The 15,223-nt window shown below is 47.0% G+C and overlaps 2 protein-coding genes across 2 annotated transcripts in view; one reads left to right on the plus strand and one right to left on the minus strand.

The window, feature by feature from the left end:
• coq10b (coenzyme Q10B) overlaps positions 1-5,991 on the plus strand; it is a gene marked incomplete at its 5' end in the record, with an annotated part of 11,397 nt that extends 5,406 nt beyond the window's left edge. The window contains 2 exons of the mRNA XM_080536442.1: positions 4,097-4,198; positions 4,625-5,991. Of these exons, the coding sequence (XP_080392568.1) occupies positions 4,097-4,198; positions 4,625-4,792 (270 nt within the window). The 3' untranslated portion in view covers positions 4,793-5,991. The remainder of the gene's footprint in view (positions 1-4,096; positions 4,199-4,624) is intronic.
• Positions 5,992-8,936: 2,945 nt separating this feature from the next.
• On the minus strand, positions 8,937-14,738 carry LOC308162878 (lon protease homolog, mitochondrial-like; the record flags this gene model as incomplete). Its single annotated transcript, XM_080537019.1, has 9 exons — positions 8,937-9,053; positions 10,989-11,129; positions 11,850-11,966; positions 12,215-12,337; positions 12,512-12,599; positions 12,939-13,117; positions 13,632-13,770; positions 14,399-14,592; positions 14,712-14,738. The coding sequence occupies 9 exons, from the start codon at positions 14,736-14,738 to the stop codon at positions 8,937-8,939; spliced, it is 1,125 nt and encodes a 374-aa protein (XP_080393145.1).
• Between the last annotated feature and the right edge of the window lie 485 nt (positions 14,739-15,223).

Here is a 15,223-nt window from a genome sequence, read left to right on the forward strand (position 1 = left end):
CAACCTCTACTTGTGTTGTTGTCTGTGGCAGGGAGGGGAGGCTGGAAGGGTGGCCTACAGACCAGGGGGGGGCTGGTGGTGGTAGACATCGGAGGACAGGGGAGGCTGGTGGAGGTAGACATGGGAGGACAGGGGAGGCTGGTGGAGGTAGACATGGGAGGACAGGGGAGGCTGGTGGAGGTAGACATGGGAGGACAGGGGAGGCTGGTGGAGGTAGACATCGGAGGACAGGGGAGGCTGGTGGAGGTAGACATGGGAGGACAGGGGAGGCTGGTGGAGGTAGACATGGGAGGACAGGGGAGGCTGGTGGAGGTAGACATGGGAGGACAGGGGAGGCTGGTGGAGGTAGACATCGGAGGACAGGGGAGGCTGGTGGAGGTAGACATGGGAGGACAGGGGAGGCTGGTGGAGGTAGACATCGGAGGACAGGGGAGGCTGGTGGAGGTAGACATGGGAGGACAGGGGAGGCTGGTGGAGGTAGACATGGGAGGACAGGGGAGGCTGGTGGAGGTAGACATGGGAGGACAGGGGAGGCTGGTGGAGGTAGACATCGGAGGACAGGGGAGGCTGGCGGAGGTAGACATGGGAGGACAGGGGAGGCTGGTGGAGGTAGACATGGGAGGACAGGGGAGGCTGGTGGAGGTAGACATGGGAGGACAGGGGAGGCTGGTGGAGGTAGACATGGGAGGACAGGGGAGGCTGGTGGAGGTAGACATGGGAGGACAGGGGAGGCTGGTGGAGGTAGACATGGGAGGACATGGGAGGCTGGTGGAGGTAGACATCGGAGGACAGGGGAGGCTGGTGGAGGTAGACATGGGAGGACAGGGGGAGGCTGGTGGAGGTAGACATGGGAGGACAGGGGAGGCTGGTGGAGGTAGACATCGGAGGACAGGGGAGGCTGGTGGAGGTAGACATGGGAGGACAGGGGGAGGCTGGTGGAGGTAGACATGGGAGGACATGGGAGGCTGGTGGAGGTAGACATGGGAGGACAGGGGAGGCTGGTGGAGGTAGACATGGGAGGACAGGGGAGGCTGGTGGAGGTAGACATAGGAGGACAGGGGAGGCTGGTGGAGGTAGACATCGGAGGACGGGGGAGGCTGGTGGAGGTAGACATGGGAGGACAGGGGAGGCTGGTGGAGGTAGACATGGGAGGACAGGGGAGGCTGGTGGAGGTAGACATAGGAGGACAGGGGAGGCTGGTGGAGGTAGACATGGGAGGACAGGGGAGGCTGGTGGAGGTAGACATGGGAGGACAGGGGAGGCTGGTGGAGGTAGACATGGGAGGACAGGGGAGGCTGGTGGAGGTAGACATGGGAGGACAGGAGAGGCTGGTGGAGGTAGACATGGGAGGACAGGGGAGGCTGGTGGAGGTAGACATGGGAGGACAGGGGAGGCTGGTGGAGGTAGACATCGGAGGACAGGGGAGGCTGGTGGAGGTAGACATGGGAGGACAGGGGGAGGCTGGTGGAGGTAGACATGGGAGGACATGGGAGGCTGGTGGAGGTAGACATGGGAGGACAGGGGAGGCTGGTGGAGGTAGACATGGGAGGACAGGGGAGGCTGGTGGAGGTAGACATGGGAGGACAGGGGAGGCTGGTGGAGGTAGACATGGGAGGACAGGGGAGGCTGGCGGAGGTAGACATGGGAGGACAGGGGAGGCTGGTGGAGGTAGACATGGGAGGACAGGGGAGGCTGGTGGAGGTAGACATGGGAGGACAGGGGAGGCTGGTGGAGGTAGACATGGGAGGACAGGGGAGGCTGGCGGAGGTAGACATGGGAGGACAGGGGAGGCTGGTGGAGGTAGACATGGGAGGACAGGGGAGGCTGGTGGAGGTAGACATAGGAGGACAGGGGAGGCTGGTGGAGGTAGACATCGGAGGGCGGGCTCATTGTAATGCCTCGTGGAATTGTATAAAAAATATGTTCATTCTACCTCCACCCACCAGTCTCCCTTGGTGGGGGTCGTTTTATAAACGTATCAATGGCCCCGGGCCTGAGCTGGATTACTCTTCCTGCTACGACTGGTGGATTGATGATTCACTTGCTTAGTATTAAAATGTATTATTGATTGTAAGTCGCTTGGAATAAGGTGTCTGCTAAATGGCAAAAAAAAAAATTTTTAGGATTCATAAAAAAACATATGTGGCGCACACTCAGACCCAGGCGTACGCACGTTAACACTCAGACCCAGGCGTACGCACGTTAACACTCAGACCCAGGCGTACGCACGTTAACACTCAGACCCAGGCGTACGCACGTTAACACTCAGACCCAGGCGTACGCACGTTAACACTCAGACCCAGGCGTACGCACGTTAACACTCAGACCCAGGCGTACGCACGTTAACACTCAGACCCAGGCGTACGCACGTTAACTGGAGAAATGAGCAACTGCGACTCCGATGGCAGCAGGATGAGAAACTGGAGAAAGGCGTTGAAATTGATACCGTTGTGTAAAATAAATGTAAATATGACCTCATGTATTATTGTGAGCTTAGAATGATAAGGTTCTATCTCCGTTTAGGGCAGTTCAGAGATATTGAGCGTCAAGTTTTTACATTCCATTATGTTTTGTGAGATGGAACTTTTGTATTCTATGAATTACTAACTCAAAAATGTCAACATTTTAAAAATAACACCACACAGGCATCAATAAACACCTAATGGATCAGATTATGTAAAAAACTCAATTTTGACAAAAATGGAGATAGAACCTTATAATTCTAACGTCACGATATGAAGAATTCCCTGGAGTGCACGCCAAAAAAATATCTTAACTGTGTACATATCTTCGCCCTTGTCCTGTCCATATCACACTGTACATATATCTTTACTGTACATATCATATTGATATTTATGCACATATATATCGACTTTTTTACATTCATATTCATTGCATACTGACTTTATATTCAGTTACTTCAATACTCACTGTAATACCATAGTAGTACTGTCCACACATTCAATACTCACTGTAATACCATGTACTGTCCATACATTCATGGCTTTTGCACTATTTGCACTGGTTAGATGCCCAACTGCGTTTCGTTGTCTTAGTAACTTAGTAACATGTGGTCTAATATGTTGTACAGTTTAATCGGGAATCATATTTCATTGGATCTGTGATTATTAAACAATACTTGGGGCGCTTAGGTGGGTTCAATTCTGTCCGGGGACATATCCTGCATGGCATCCCTCCTCTCTCTCTCACCCATCCTTCCTGTCTAAATCTTCACTGTATCTGTCAAATAAAATGAAAAATATGAGTGGGACTGCCCCACTCAGAAAAAATAACTTAACAAAAAAACAATACTTGCATGTTATAAAATATATTCTCATAAATACGGTGAACAGTAGGTCAAATTACGTTTAAACTGATTCCGTTTTCGATGCCTCAGTCGGGCAGATACGTTGCAGATACGTTGTTATTGCGTGTTCGTTGTGCAGAACTGTTGCGCAGAATTTCACCGGGTGAATCTCTTTAGCCTTTCTGCTAAGTGCCTTACTCGAGAGGGGACACTAGCGGTGGTTGCAGGCGGAACTTGAACTCACAACCTTCCACTCACCAGTCCAACTCACTATCCACTAGACCAGGTGGCACTACCCAGGATGCGTAGGTGTGTGTGGAGGCCCAGTCTGACCAGTGGTGTAGTCTAGTTGTTTCTAGAGGGTATATTGTGATTTTTCCCTCCCAGCCTCATATCGTTCATTTCGGAACGCCATAAAAATAAATCTGCGCTCCCTGTCTAGCGTTATATATACAGTATATCTAACATTACATGTTATAAGGCTGATCTGTGCATGATAGTGCTGCATTTTGACTTATTTCATGTCGCATCTCCCCCCGTTGATGGTATATGACGCTATAGTCAGTCTCAATGGTCCAATATTCAAGTGCTTCGTAAGTAACACAGACGGGGTGAATTTTAGGAATGAAAGTGAAAGTTCTGTCTCAAAACGCCGTTACGTATCCTCACACATTTTTAAGTGGGTATATGGAAATCCTTGGCTTTCCTAGTGGGTATACGGCGTAGTCCTGCGTATCACGTAGACCACACCACTGAGACTGACGGTGTCCTGGTTGTGTTCCCCCCCAGGCGGCCTGTTCAGACGGGACGCTGTTCAACCACCTGGAGACGGTCTGGCGCTTCAGCCCCGGCCTCCCCGGATACCCCCGCACCTGCACCCTGGACTTCTCTGTACGTACCTGTCTGTCTGTGTGTCTGTGTGTCTGTCTGTCTGTCTGTCTGTATGTCTGTCTGTGTGTCTGTCTACTACCCCCGCACCTGCACCCTGGACTTCGCTGTACGTACCTGTCTGTCTGTCTGTCTCTGTGTGTCTGCCTGTCTGCCTGTCTGCCTGTCTGCCTGCCTGTCTGTCTGTCTGTCTGTCTGTCTGTCTTCATTCGGGTGTATGTGTGTGTGTGTGCGTGCGTGCGTGCGTGCGTGCGTGCGTGTGTGTGTGACACTCACCCAATGACAGAGATATACACACACACACACACACACACACAATCTCAAATGTCCCTCCTGGCTAATCCCTCTCTCCCCTCTCTCTCTCTCTCTCCTCTCTCTCTCTCTCCCCCCCCCCCCCCCCCCCTCTCTCCACCTCTCCCCCTTCCACAGATCTCCTTTGAGTTCCGCTCCCTCCTCCATTCCCAGCTGGCCAACATGTTCTTCGACGAGGTGGTGAAGCAGATGGTGAGCGCCTTCGAGCGGCAGGCCTGCAAGACGTACGGCGCCGAGACGCGCATCCCCCGCGAGCTCATGTTCCACGAGATCCACCACACGTAGCGCCTCCTCCCCCCGGTACACAGCCATGCCAGGGACGGACGGAAGGAAGGAAGGAAGGAAGGAAGGAAGGAAGGAGGGAAGGAGGGCAGGAAGGAAGGAGGGATCGGGGGGGGTATTTGAGGGGAGGTGGGATAGGAGAGGAGAGAGGCTATGTGCCAGAACACTGCAGTGCCTTGTCAGTCACAACATGACCAATGATTTTTATTCCCAATAACTTAACTAGCCTTTGGTGGTTGGATGTCGTTCTTCTACCCCCCCCCCCCCCCCCCACACACACACACACACACACCCACACACACACACACACCTCACCTCACCTCACCTCCTCCCCCCCCCCCCCAAACAACCATTTGGCTGGGTGGGCCACCGCTGTCGTTGTGCTGTTAGCCAGAAGGGAGGGCAGGATAGATGCTACCCTGCCTATGGGGAACACAACCCCCCAACCTCCCAGGCTCCAGCAGTAGGTAGACTGGAGGACTAGAGAGGCACCTTGCGTGTAAAGCTGCTGTAGAGGGCAGAGGAGGGGGGAAGGACGGGGTTCGACAGCGACGATCAGGTTGTGTGAAAGGCCCAAACAATATAAGAGGAAAAAATGACATCGGCGTTCAGTTAACTGTAACAACGACCACCACCACAACTACATACACCATGTGACTAGGGTCATGTGACTGGCGTTATGTGATATGAAGCGCGGTGCATCAGAGGATCAGAGTGTGAGGGGTTTGTGTGATGTCATCAAAAAGAGACAGAAGCAGGTGACTGCCACTGTGCTTGAATAATGTGTAGCGGGGGGGGTGGTGGTTAGTGTGAGAGTGAGAGGATATTAACATGTTGGATAAGAATGTAAGGTCGTTGCAGAGGAATGCACCCAGCCATACACACACACACACACACACACACACACACACACACACACACACACACACACACACACACACACACACACACCTGCCAACCTGTGTGGGTTTTACAACACATTATCACTGGCATTGGTTCTGATGCACACTCGTCATCTCTCTCCCAGCGTACCTCTCGTCCCATCATACTATCGCAGTGGACTTCCCAACTTTTGTTTCCCTGAAGTGTGCAATATCATTACGAGTTTGGTTTTTAGATGCAGCTACTTTCCTTTTTCTTTTCTTTTTCCCCCGCCGCTAAGCTAAGGAGACCCACTGTCTGTACTGTAAGGGCCCACGCAGGCCGGGCGAGGGGGCAGAGGGGGGGGGGGTCTGACCCCCCGGGCGAGGGGGCAGAGAGGGGGGGGTCTGACCTCCCCGGGCGAGGGGGCAGAGGGGGGGGTCCCCCTGACCTCTGGCATCGGTCACATTTCTGACATGGGGGGGGGGGTATCAGCTACCTTCTCCCCTTTAAGATTCCAAACCCTACACCCCAGTGCCTTTTCACCTAGTAGCATCATATTTATCGTTTATCGTTCAACAATATAACATTATTCTCATATAACATATTTATTTAAAGCCGGACATAAGAACATACACGTGTACATATCGATTTAACACCACAGAAAACGAAAGAGGTGCACACTGCTGACGTAAAAAAACAAACAAAACAAAAACTGTTGTTTCCTTTATGTTGTTGGGGGTTGGGGTTTTATAGTGTAAATGGAGTTGTTTTAACGAGTGTCAAACGGGGTGACGATGTATCTCGACTGCATGGTTTATAAACTATTTTTATATATAAGAACGAGACCGTGTCTGTGTGGTTTTTATGTGTGTTCAAGTTATGAAGCAAAAGTTGTGTTCGCCGACTGGCCGAGACTGGTTCTCCTGCTCATGGCTGGCCAGAAATAGGGGGGGGGGTCATGTGAGGGATAAGAATAGTTTGACAGTCAAGTTATGTGTTAATTATGACTCCTGTTGGCCACATACTGAACCACATACACATACTGAAACACCACCACTGGCAAAGTCCTGGAATTCTGCTGCCTGATTTACACCCTAGTCCTCTGAGCCATCACCATACAGACAGGGATATTTAAGCAATATCACACGAGGCCGAGTACCGAAGACGATCACAGCCGTGCTGATATTCAGTATAACAGCACGACCTCGAGTGTGATATTGCTTTTATACAACAGTTCTACAGCGCGATTTATTAGTTAACAGTAATAAGCGACAACAGATTATGATTTGTTTGTTTATTTCATCATAAAAATGAACAAAAAATAGTTCCGCAACTGAACTTCAAATGGACTGTTGCCTAGTAACCTGAACACAAACATGTAGTCTAATTAACGGTCATTTAGTAGAACATCTGTGCGGCGGAGTGATACATAGTTAAAAGTCCCAGTGCTGTTATACTGTAATATCGTAACTCATGGAATGCCTCTTGTCTAATCAAATTACTTGGTCGGAACTAACTGTTGTATAACACCATACAGACAGGGATATACATTTAGAAGCTCTTGACAGGAGATCAAGCAGATGCTTGGAATAGTATGTTCCTCATTCTATTCCATTCCTGACAATGACCCCATACTGATTTCTACCTCCTCCCACAAACAAAGCAAAACAGAAACATTGACTAGGGGCCAAAGGCCTTGGAGAACAGATGTGTTTTGAGGGCTAATTTGAAGGAGTCCAGGGTGGGGGGGGGGGGGGCGTTGCGGATCACTATGGGGAGGGAGTTCCAGAGGGTAGGTGCGGCCATGCTGAAGGCTCTGTCCCAAAAGGTCCGTAGGTTGGTGCGGGGGGTGGATAGCAGGCCCATGTCTGCGGACCACAGGTTCCGGGAAGGGGTATGCTAAAAAAACATAGAATAATATTCAAGGAGAGGAGACCAAGATCTTCTTCTACTATTAGACCTAGATCTTCTACTACTACTATTAGACCTAGATCTTCTACTACTATTAGACCTAGATCTTCTACTACTATTAGAACTAGATCTTCTACTACTACTACTATTAGACCTAGATCTTCTACTACTACTACTATTAGACCTAGATCTTCTACTACTACTACTATTAGACCTAGATCTTCTACTACTATTAGACCTAGATCTACTACTACTATTAGACCTAGATCTACTACTACTATTAGACCTAGATCTACTACTACTACTACTACTACTACTATTAGACCTAGATCTACTACTACTATTAGACCTAGATCTTCTACTACTATTAGACCTAGATCTACTACTACTATTAGACCTAGATCTTCTACTCCAGTGTATTTCAGTAGGACATGACTGGAGGATGGAGGAGAGGACGCGAGGAGTCGAGTAGTGTAGCCATGACCTCACATGACCTCACATGACCTCACAGATTCTCAGTTTTTCTGCTGTATGGGGTTGTGTTCACATTCCCCACCCTTCACCCAGAACTTCACTCAGCACTTCACTCATGCTCTCTCCCCCTCTGGCATTAAAAGCATTGGATTGGTGCTGGAAGCATGGCCAGAGAGAGATTGCGCCATATTACTTACACAAGAACATTCCTTTTTAAATCCTTGGGGGTATGGCCCTTTCTCAATTTTCGGAAACTCGACTCCTCGTCCTCTCTGACCTCCACAAGCATTGGAGGAGAATGTCTAAGGGCAGGAACATAGATGACCGTTTTGAGTAGGAAGCGAGTGGCGGATGGAGGAAAGGGTCTATGGAATGTACACTTGAGAAGGGTAGATAATCAGACTGCAGACCTAGCGGTCAGGAGGATGAGGCTGGCAGGTCACTGCCACCAGAGACACCAGGAGCTGCCAGCCAGCAAACTGGTGCTGTTGGGAGCCAACACACACGGGCATCGATCACGAGGGCGTCTCACACTAACATACGTGGACATTACTCAAGAAAGATGCAGGAGCGGAAAGTACCGGCGAGCTAGCCAGATCATAGCAATGACAATAAAGACCATTCATTCATTCATTCATAATGTTTTTTTATTTTTTATTTCATAACAGCAATCATAGGGAGGTACAGGATAAGTATATACTGTAGGAAAGTACATTGCATTTAGCAACAAAACATCATAGTTTGATTGATTTATCAATCACATCTAAATGGAAGGATGATGGCTGGCTGACAGTAGGGGTAAACAGTAGTATTTGCACCTGTTATGTTTACAGCACTAATACAATAACAACAAAGATCAAGCCAAAGCACAATGAGTAATGGAGAACAACGTCATGTTTTAGTCTTTATACACGGTGAAGATGGGCTTCCCTACGTAGTCCTGCAGGTTGTCAGGGGTAACATGCACTGCAGTCTCCTCCCCGTTCACAATGCGGAAAGCCACCTTCCGGAACACCTATATAATATATACACATGTTACACAACCATTTGGGGAATAAAGATTAGGGGTAGTGGTGGCGCTACCGAGAGCACATTAGTCTGTTCATTAGAACGTGCACATCCAATCATATCGCCAAATGCTTTAGTGGTGTCCAATCATGTCGCCCAATGCTTTAGTGGTTGCTTTAGTGCTGCCAATCAATGCCTTAGAATGCTTTAGTGGTGCTTTAGTGGTGGCCAATCATGTCGCCCAAATGCTTTAGTGGTGGTGCACGTCATCACACACCAGCAAGTCGACGCTAAGCGCATGCGCAATGAGTGAAACGTTGGGAACTTGTCGTCTGTCAATCACACTGGACTGGCTGTCATCACCTGTGGTAAGTACAGCTCCCTTCATATAATGACTTGATCAATATTGTTCATATAGATTAATACGGTGTTGTCTTATGAGTTCATAGCAAGACACTTGCAGCTCTCGTTGTTGACGAGAGACAGACGCGGTGATGCCCGCCGTTTAGATAGCTAGCTAGTTCTACGTTTGTTGAAAACGCAACAGGGCATAAAGACAACGACAATTAATTATTAAATCAGAGCTATCTTGTATTAGTTGAATGACTAATATCTCATGATGAAATATGTGGTTGTCACTGGTTTGCTGGCGAAATATTCATAACTTGGCTGTCATTGAGCTCAGCTGCGCGAGCCTTCATGTATTTATGTGCTGAGGAGATCGGATATTAGAGATTTGATTGTATTAACAGTGCATATTAATGTGGAAAGATTTTGAACTGGCACATTTGTTGTGTGTGCCTGATGTGCACTAAAAGCAATTCTGTGCAATAAAAGCAATTCTGATTCTGATTCTGAGTTGCTCTCTCTTCTTCTCTTTGTAAAAAGTTATTCATTCAACCTCAGGGCTTTTAAGAGGCTAACTTGTTTATTTGTACTATTATTATAATATATAATATTATACTATTATTCTTTTTATTTATGTTTAAACATCAATAAAACAACAGCTAGTGTCTATAAACTTCTGTTATGTCACAAAAAGTGACTTTTGGCTCAAGTGATTTAGAATTTACACAAAACAACACTTTGAGCCATTTGTAATTGTTCTTGTTTCTGGTGGGATTTGAACCGGTGACCTTCTGATCCATTCTTCCCCCCCATACAAAAATGGCAATGGCGACATTTTTTATTGTGCATTAATTGTTTAGAATACATTGAGACTATTAAACATGTAGATGATGGAAAAGAAGCCTCAATTTCTCTCTCTTCCTTTTCTTTTCCCTCTCTTTTTCCTCTCTTTTTCCTCCCTTTTCTTCTTCCCCCTCTTGCACTTTCTTCCCCACCCTTAACAGACTATTGTGCACCTCGCCTGGCGCAGTGGATAGTGAGATGGACTTGTGATCGGAAGGTTGTGAGTTCAAATCCCGCCTGAAACCACACCTCTACTAGTGTGCCCTCAGTTACTCAAGGGGGAATGTCCCTGTAATTCGTAATTGTAAATCACTTTGGATTAAAAGTGTAAAAAATATAAAATAATAATAATAAAATTAGACTGATAAGTATTGAATCCTGCTAAGTCTGACGGAATACGTGGAGACACCGTAGGCTGTGACTCAGTGGAAGGGAGGGATATAATAATTATAATAACTTTTTATTTGTATAGCGCTTTTCCTGCAAACGTTGCAGCTCAAAGTGCTCCAATCATTATAAAATCATCATTTAATTATTTAGTCATTTAAAGGCAATATTAAAAAGATCTTTAGTCTTGACTTGAACATATTTACTGAGGTTGCATCCTTAAACTGGCAGTGCGTTCCACAATTTGGGTGCATAAAATGAGAATGCAGCCTCACCAAATCTCTTTGGGTACACATACACAGAGAAAACACAGAGAAAATATAGACACAGCTTTGAAAACAGGACAACGCTGAGACAGGTTTACCTTCTCCACTTGTTTCTGGAGGCCCCTGACTCCGCTCTCTCTGCAGTACTGTCTGATCAGGAGCTTCAGAGCGTCGGAGGAGATGCTGGTCGTTTCCTCGGTCAGACCACACTCTACCCTCAGCTGGGGCACCAGGTACCTCTGTCAGTTAAAGAGGGGGGGAGAGATCAGACATTCAGTTACAGCATTGATAGAGATACACATTTACGGTACAGCATTCACTTAGGTCATGTTCTCACATGAAAGTCTGAATCGAGACCTGGAGCAAGTGGATGAGTTCGCAACATTGTTGCATAGATTATTTCTCTGATTTGTGTTCTCACAGCCCTTCATGTAAACAAAGTAACATACACAATCTAAGCAACAGACGTGGTAGTTGATTGGTCAGAACAATTGAAAATTGCCCGTTCGTCCCTCTCTTATCCAGATCAACACGCATGCGCTGTTGTTTTCCTATGGACAGCCTCCATGCGTCGTTTCTAATTGGTGCGAAACCACCCTTTTCAAGCGGAGCATGTGTTGGTTGTTTGCTCTGGGAGCGACTTCGAATGCGCGTTCTCACAGCTCCAAACGACGCAGAGTAAAGCGAATTTTATCCTAAACTCTGATTCAAGTGAAGCAAATGTTCTAGTGAGAACACACCTTTAGTTACAGCATTGATAGAGATACACATTTACGGTACAGCATTCACTTAGAGATACAAATGACTCGATGTTTGATGTTAGGTAGGGTGGTGTTAATTTTATGAGATGAGACTATCTGAATCTATAACTGGCTTTCGGATGTAGCAAGAGCCACACGTTACCTCAGATTAAGAGACCCGTACAGAGAGTAGAAGGACATCAAGAGACATCGTTTTACCTCAGCGATCGCCAGCTTCTCCTGGGCGACATATCCAGACACGTTGATCATCTCCATATGCTCTCTCAGAGGCTCAGGGATGGTGTCAGTCACGGTGGCAGTACAGATGAACAGAACCTGAACCGAGAGGACAAGAGTTATTGTAGGTGGTCTGGTCTGGGACAAAAGTGCACACGTGCACACACACACACTCTCACACACACTCACACTCACACTCACACTTACACATGCACACACTCACACACACACACACTCACACTCTCACACACACACACAAAATTCGCATTCCCAAGTCTTATAGGCCTCTTTAATCTTCGATGGCAGCAGCCCACCTTGGAGAGGTCCACACACACACACACACACACCTTGGAGAGGTCCACAGGCACGTCCAGGTAGTGGTCCAGGAAGTTGGCGTTCTGTTCCGGGTCCAGGAGCTCCAGGAGAGCTGAGGAGGGGTCGCCCTGGTAACCACGGCCGATCTTATCCACCTAGAACAAACGCATGATATCCATCACCTTCATCAACACGACAGAACAACATGACAACATGATATGTACTGTATATAACTCCACAACTGTTTTAACCATACTTAACTATTCAACCATAACCACCACAACTGTTTTAGAGGCGTTTTTCTGACCATGAGGGACGACAACATTTACCTCATCAATAAGGACCAATGGGTTTTCTGTCTTGGTCTTCTTCAGACATTGAATGATCTTTCCAGGCATCGCTCCCTTATACGTCCTCCTGCAGAGACACCACACAGAATATCACACATTGCGTGACGTTAGAATTATAAGGTTCTATCTCAATTTTTGGTCAAAATTTAGTTTTTTACATTAGGTGTTTATTAATGCCTGTGTGGTGTTATTTTTTAAAATGTTGACATTATTTGTTAGTAATTAATAAAATACAAAGGTTCCATCTCACAAAACATAATGGAATGTAAAAACTTTGACGCTCAATATCTCTGAACTACCCTAGACGGAGATAGAACCTTACCATTCTAAACTCACGATTGAGTGATCACATACAGTAGTGTTGGAACAGAGAAATAAGTGTTGTGGTGATGATGTCATTGCCCACCTATGGCCTTTGATTTCAGCAACATCAGTCAACCCGCCGACACAGAAGCGGAAATACTCCCGGTTGAGAGCTCTGGCGATGGAGCGTGCAATACTGGTCTTCCCTACACCAGGGGGTCCGTAGAAACACAGGACCTTCCCCTGGGTCGACCCTCGTAGCTGGCTCACAGCAATGAACTCCTGTAGGAGTGGGAACATGTGTGAGGGAACAGTAACGGAGAGAGAACATTGGGAATTTCAAAAGAATTGTTTCAATGCGATACTAAACTACTTTCAAATTCCTATTTTCACTCACAAACTAAGAGAGGAAATGAAAGTTTAGCTCCAAACTGATTAATTTTTTTTACATTATTAAATTTTTGGCATTTAGCAGACGCCTGATTCCAAAGCGACTTACATTTGACTACTAAGCAAGTGAATTATCAATCCACCAGTCGTAGCAGGAAGAGTAATCCAGCTCAGGCCCGGGGCCATTGATAGAAGGAAAAACCTTCTTCCATCACCTTCTTCTAAACCTAGGTCGTTTATTTTTTATTTTTTATATATACTGTATACTGGAGAAACAGTACAAGGGGGGCAATAGAAGTTTTTAGGGGACACAGTAGAGGGGAAAAGCGGGTGTCGTCAGGAGGGGGAGGGCAGGGGGGCAGTAGATGTCTATAACCATAAGGATCCTACCACCTGGTCCACTCACCAGAATGCGCTTCTTGACGTCATCCATCCCATAATGGTCCTCCTCCAGCACCTCCTTGGCCCGTCCCAGCTTCAGGTTCTCCTCGCTGTTGACCCCCCAGGGCATGGAGGTCAGCCAGTCCAGGTAGTTCTGGGTCACACTGCACAGTCACAGGAAGTCAAGTGAATAAAGGCAAAACACTAGGCGAGTCAGAACTGTCAACAAGCAAGCTATTGAGAGAAACACTATGTGCCTAAGACCTCCATTCACACACATCAATTTCAGTTAAAGGCAAACCACAATGAGGGTTCACTCAAGAGCTTTCATGCTGTTTTTTTTTTATTATACCTCTTTGAATCGAATTTTAGACCTATCGTGACACCATATGATAGCTTTTTGTCATCCTCGAGGTGATGAAATTAGGGATTTCACTGCCATACAGACAAAAAAGGAAGCAAATTGGCATTTCTTTGGTTCCAGCTTGATTAATTTCCACATAAATAGATGTGGTCAGACTGATTTCCTTGCAGGATCTCATTTTTAAGACCTAGCACCTTGTTTTTAGACCGAATAACTCAAATGTGAGACTTTTTTAGGTCTTATAAATTGGATTGCTGAATTTTAGACTTTAAGGCTTTTTAAGACCAGCGCGGGAACCCTGCTATTAACACAGTCAGCACCTCCCACAGTGTCAACATTCAGAATAAACTGCCGTCTTTAGCTGAAATTAATGGGAATTGTTTCGAATTCACAGGTGAGGCTAAAGTCCTAAAGTAGACGCCACTGACGATAACTCAGAGGAGTGGTTGTCCAGCCGGCTGAGTTTGTTCAGCTCCTCGTTGATGACCTCCATGATGTGCGCGGGCACGACGCGCCCCTTCAGGGGCTCGCGGAACTTCTCCTCGATGGCATCCTTGTCCTCCTTCTCCAGATCCAGCTCCTTCTTGATGATCTTCAGCTGCTCCTGCAGGAGGTGGGTGAGGGGGGGGGGGGGAGGAGAGGAGCGTCAGCAAACATTGGAAAGACAATGAATAAAGACAAATCATTGCTGAAGAGGAAAAAAAGCAAATGGCAAGGAAATAAGTAATGTCTACACCGTACCTGCACGGCAGGGAACATGGCCGCCATCTAGAGGGGGGAGAAACACACAGCCATGAGTGTCCACAAACACACACACATGAATGTGCGTACACACACAGACGAGACACACACGCACACACGTTTTTATTGACACCACAAAGACACTTTGTGGATTGAATGGGGGGTCCTTGATTGATTGATTGATTGAAAACTTTATTAGAAGATTTGCAGGAGTAGGTACATGAAAGTACATATTACATACAAGGTCAACTAACAGGATAAAAACCCAAGAAAGCCACTGGCTTATTTCAATTGGGGTCCTTGATTCTCAATTCATCGTTACATGTAAGACAGACAAAAAAAAAAAAACTAGTACTATCTACAAGATAATACAGACAAATAACTAGTACTATCTACAAGATAAACATACATCCATCATGGGAAGAACAATATAACAAAACATTAGGTATGTACAGCGGGTAGGACAGGTGGGGACATACACCACAGGTGGGGGCGGGGGACAAAACACAAAG

Source organism: Nansenia antarctica, assembly GCF_963989245.1.
Source record: "Nansenia antarctica genome assembly, chromosome: 7".
Taxonomy (NCBI): domain Eukaryota; kingdom Metazoa; phylum Chordata; class Actinopteri; order Argentiniformes; family Microstomatidae; genus Nansenia; species Nansenia antarctica.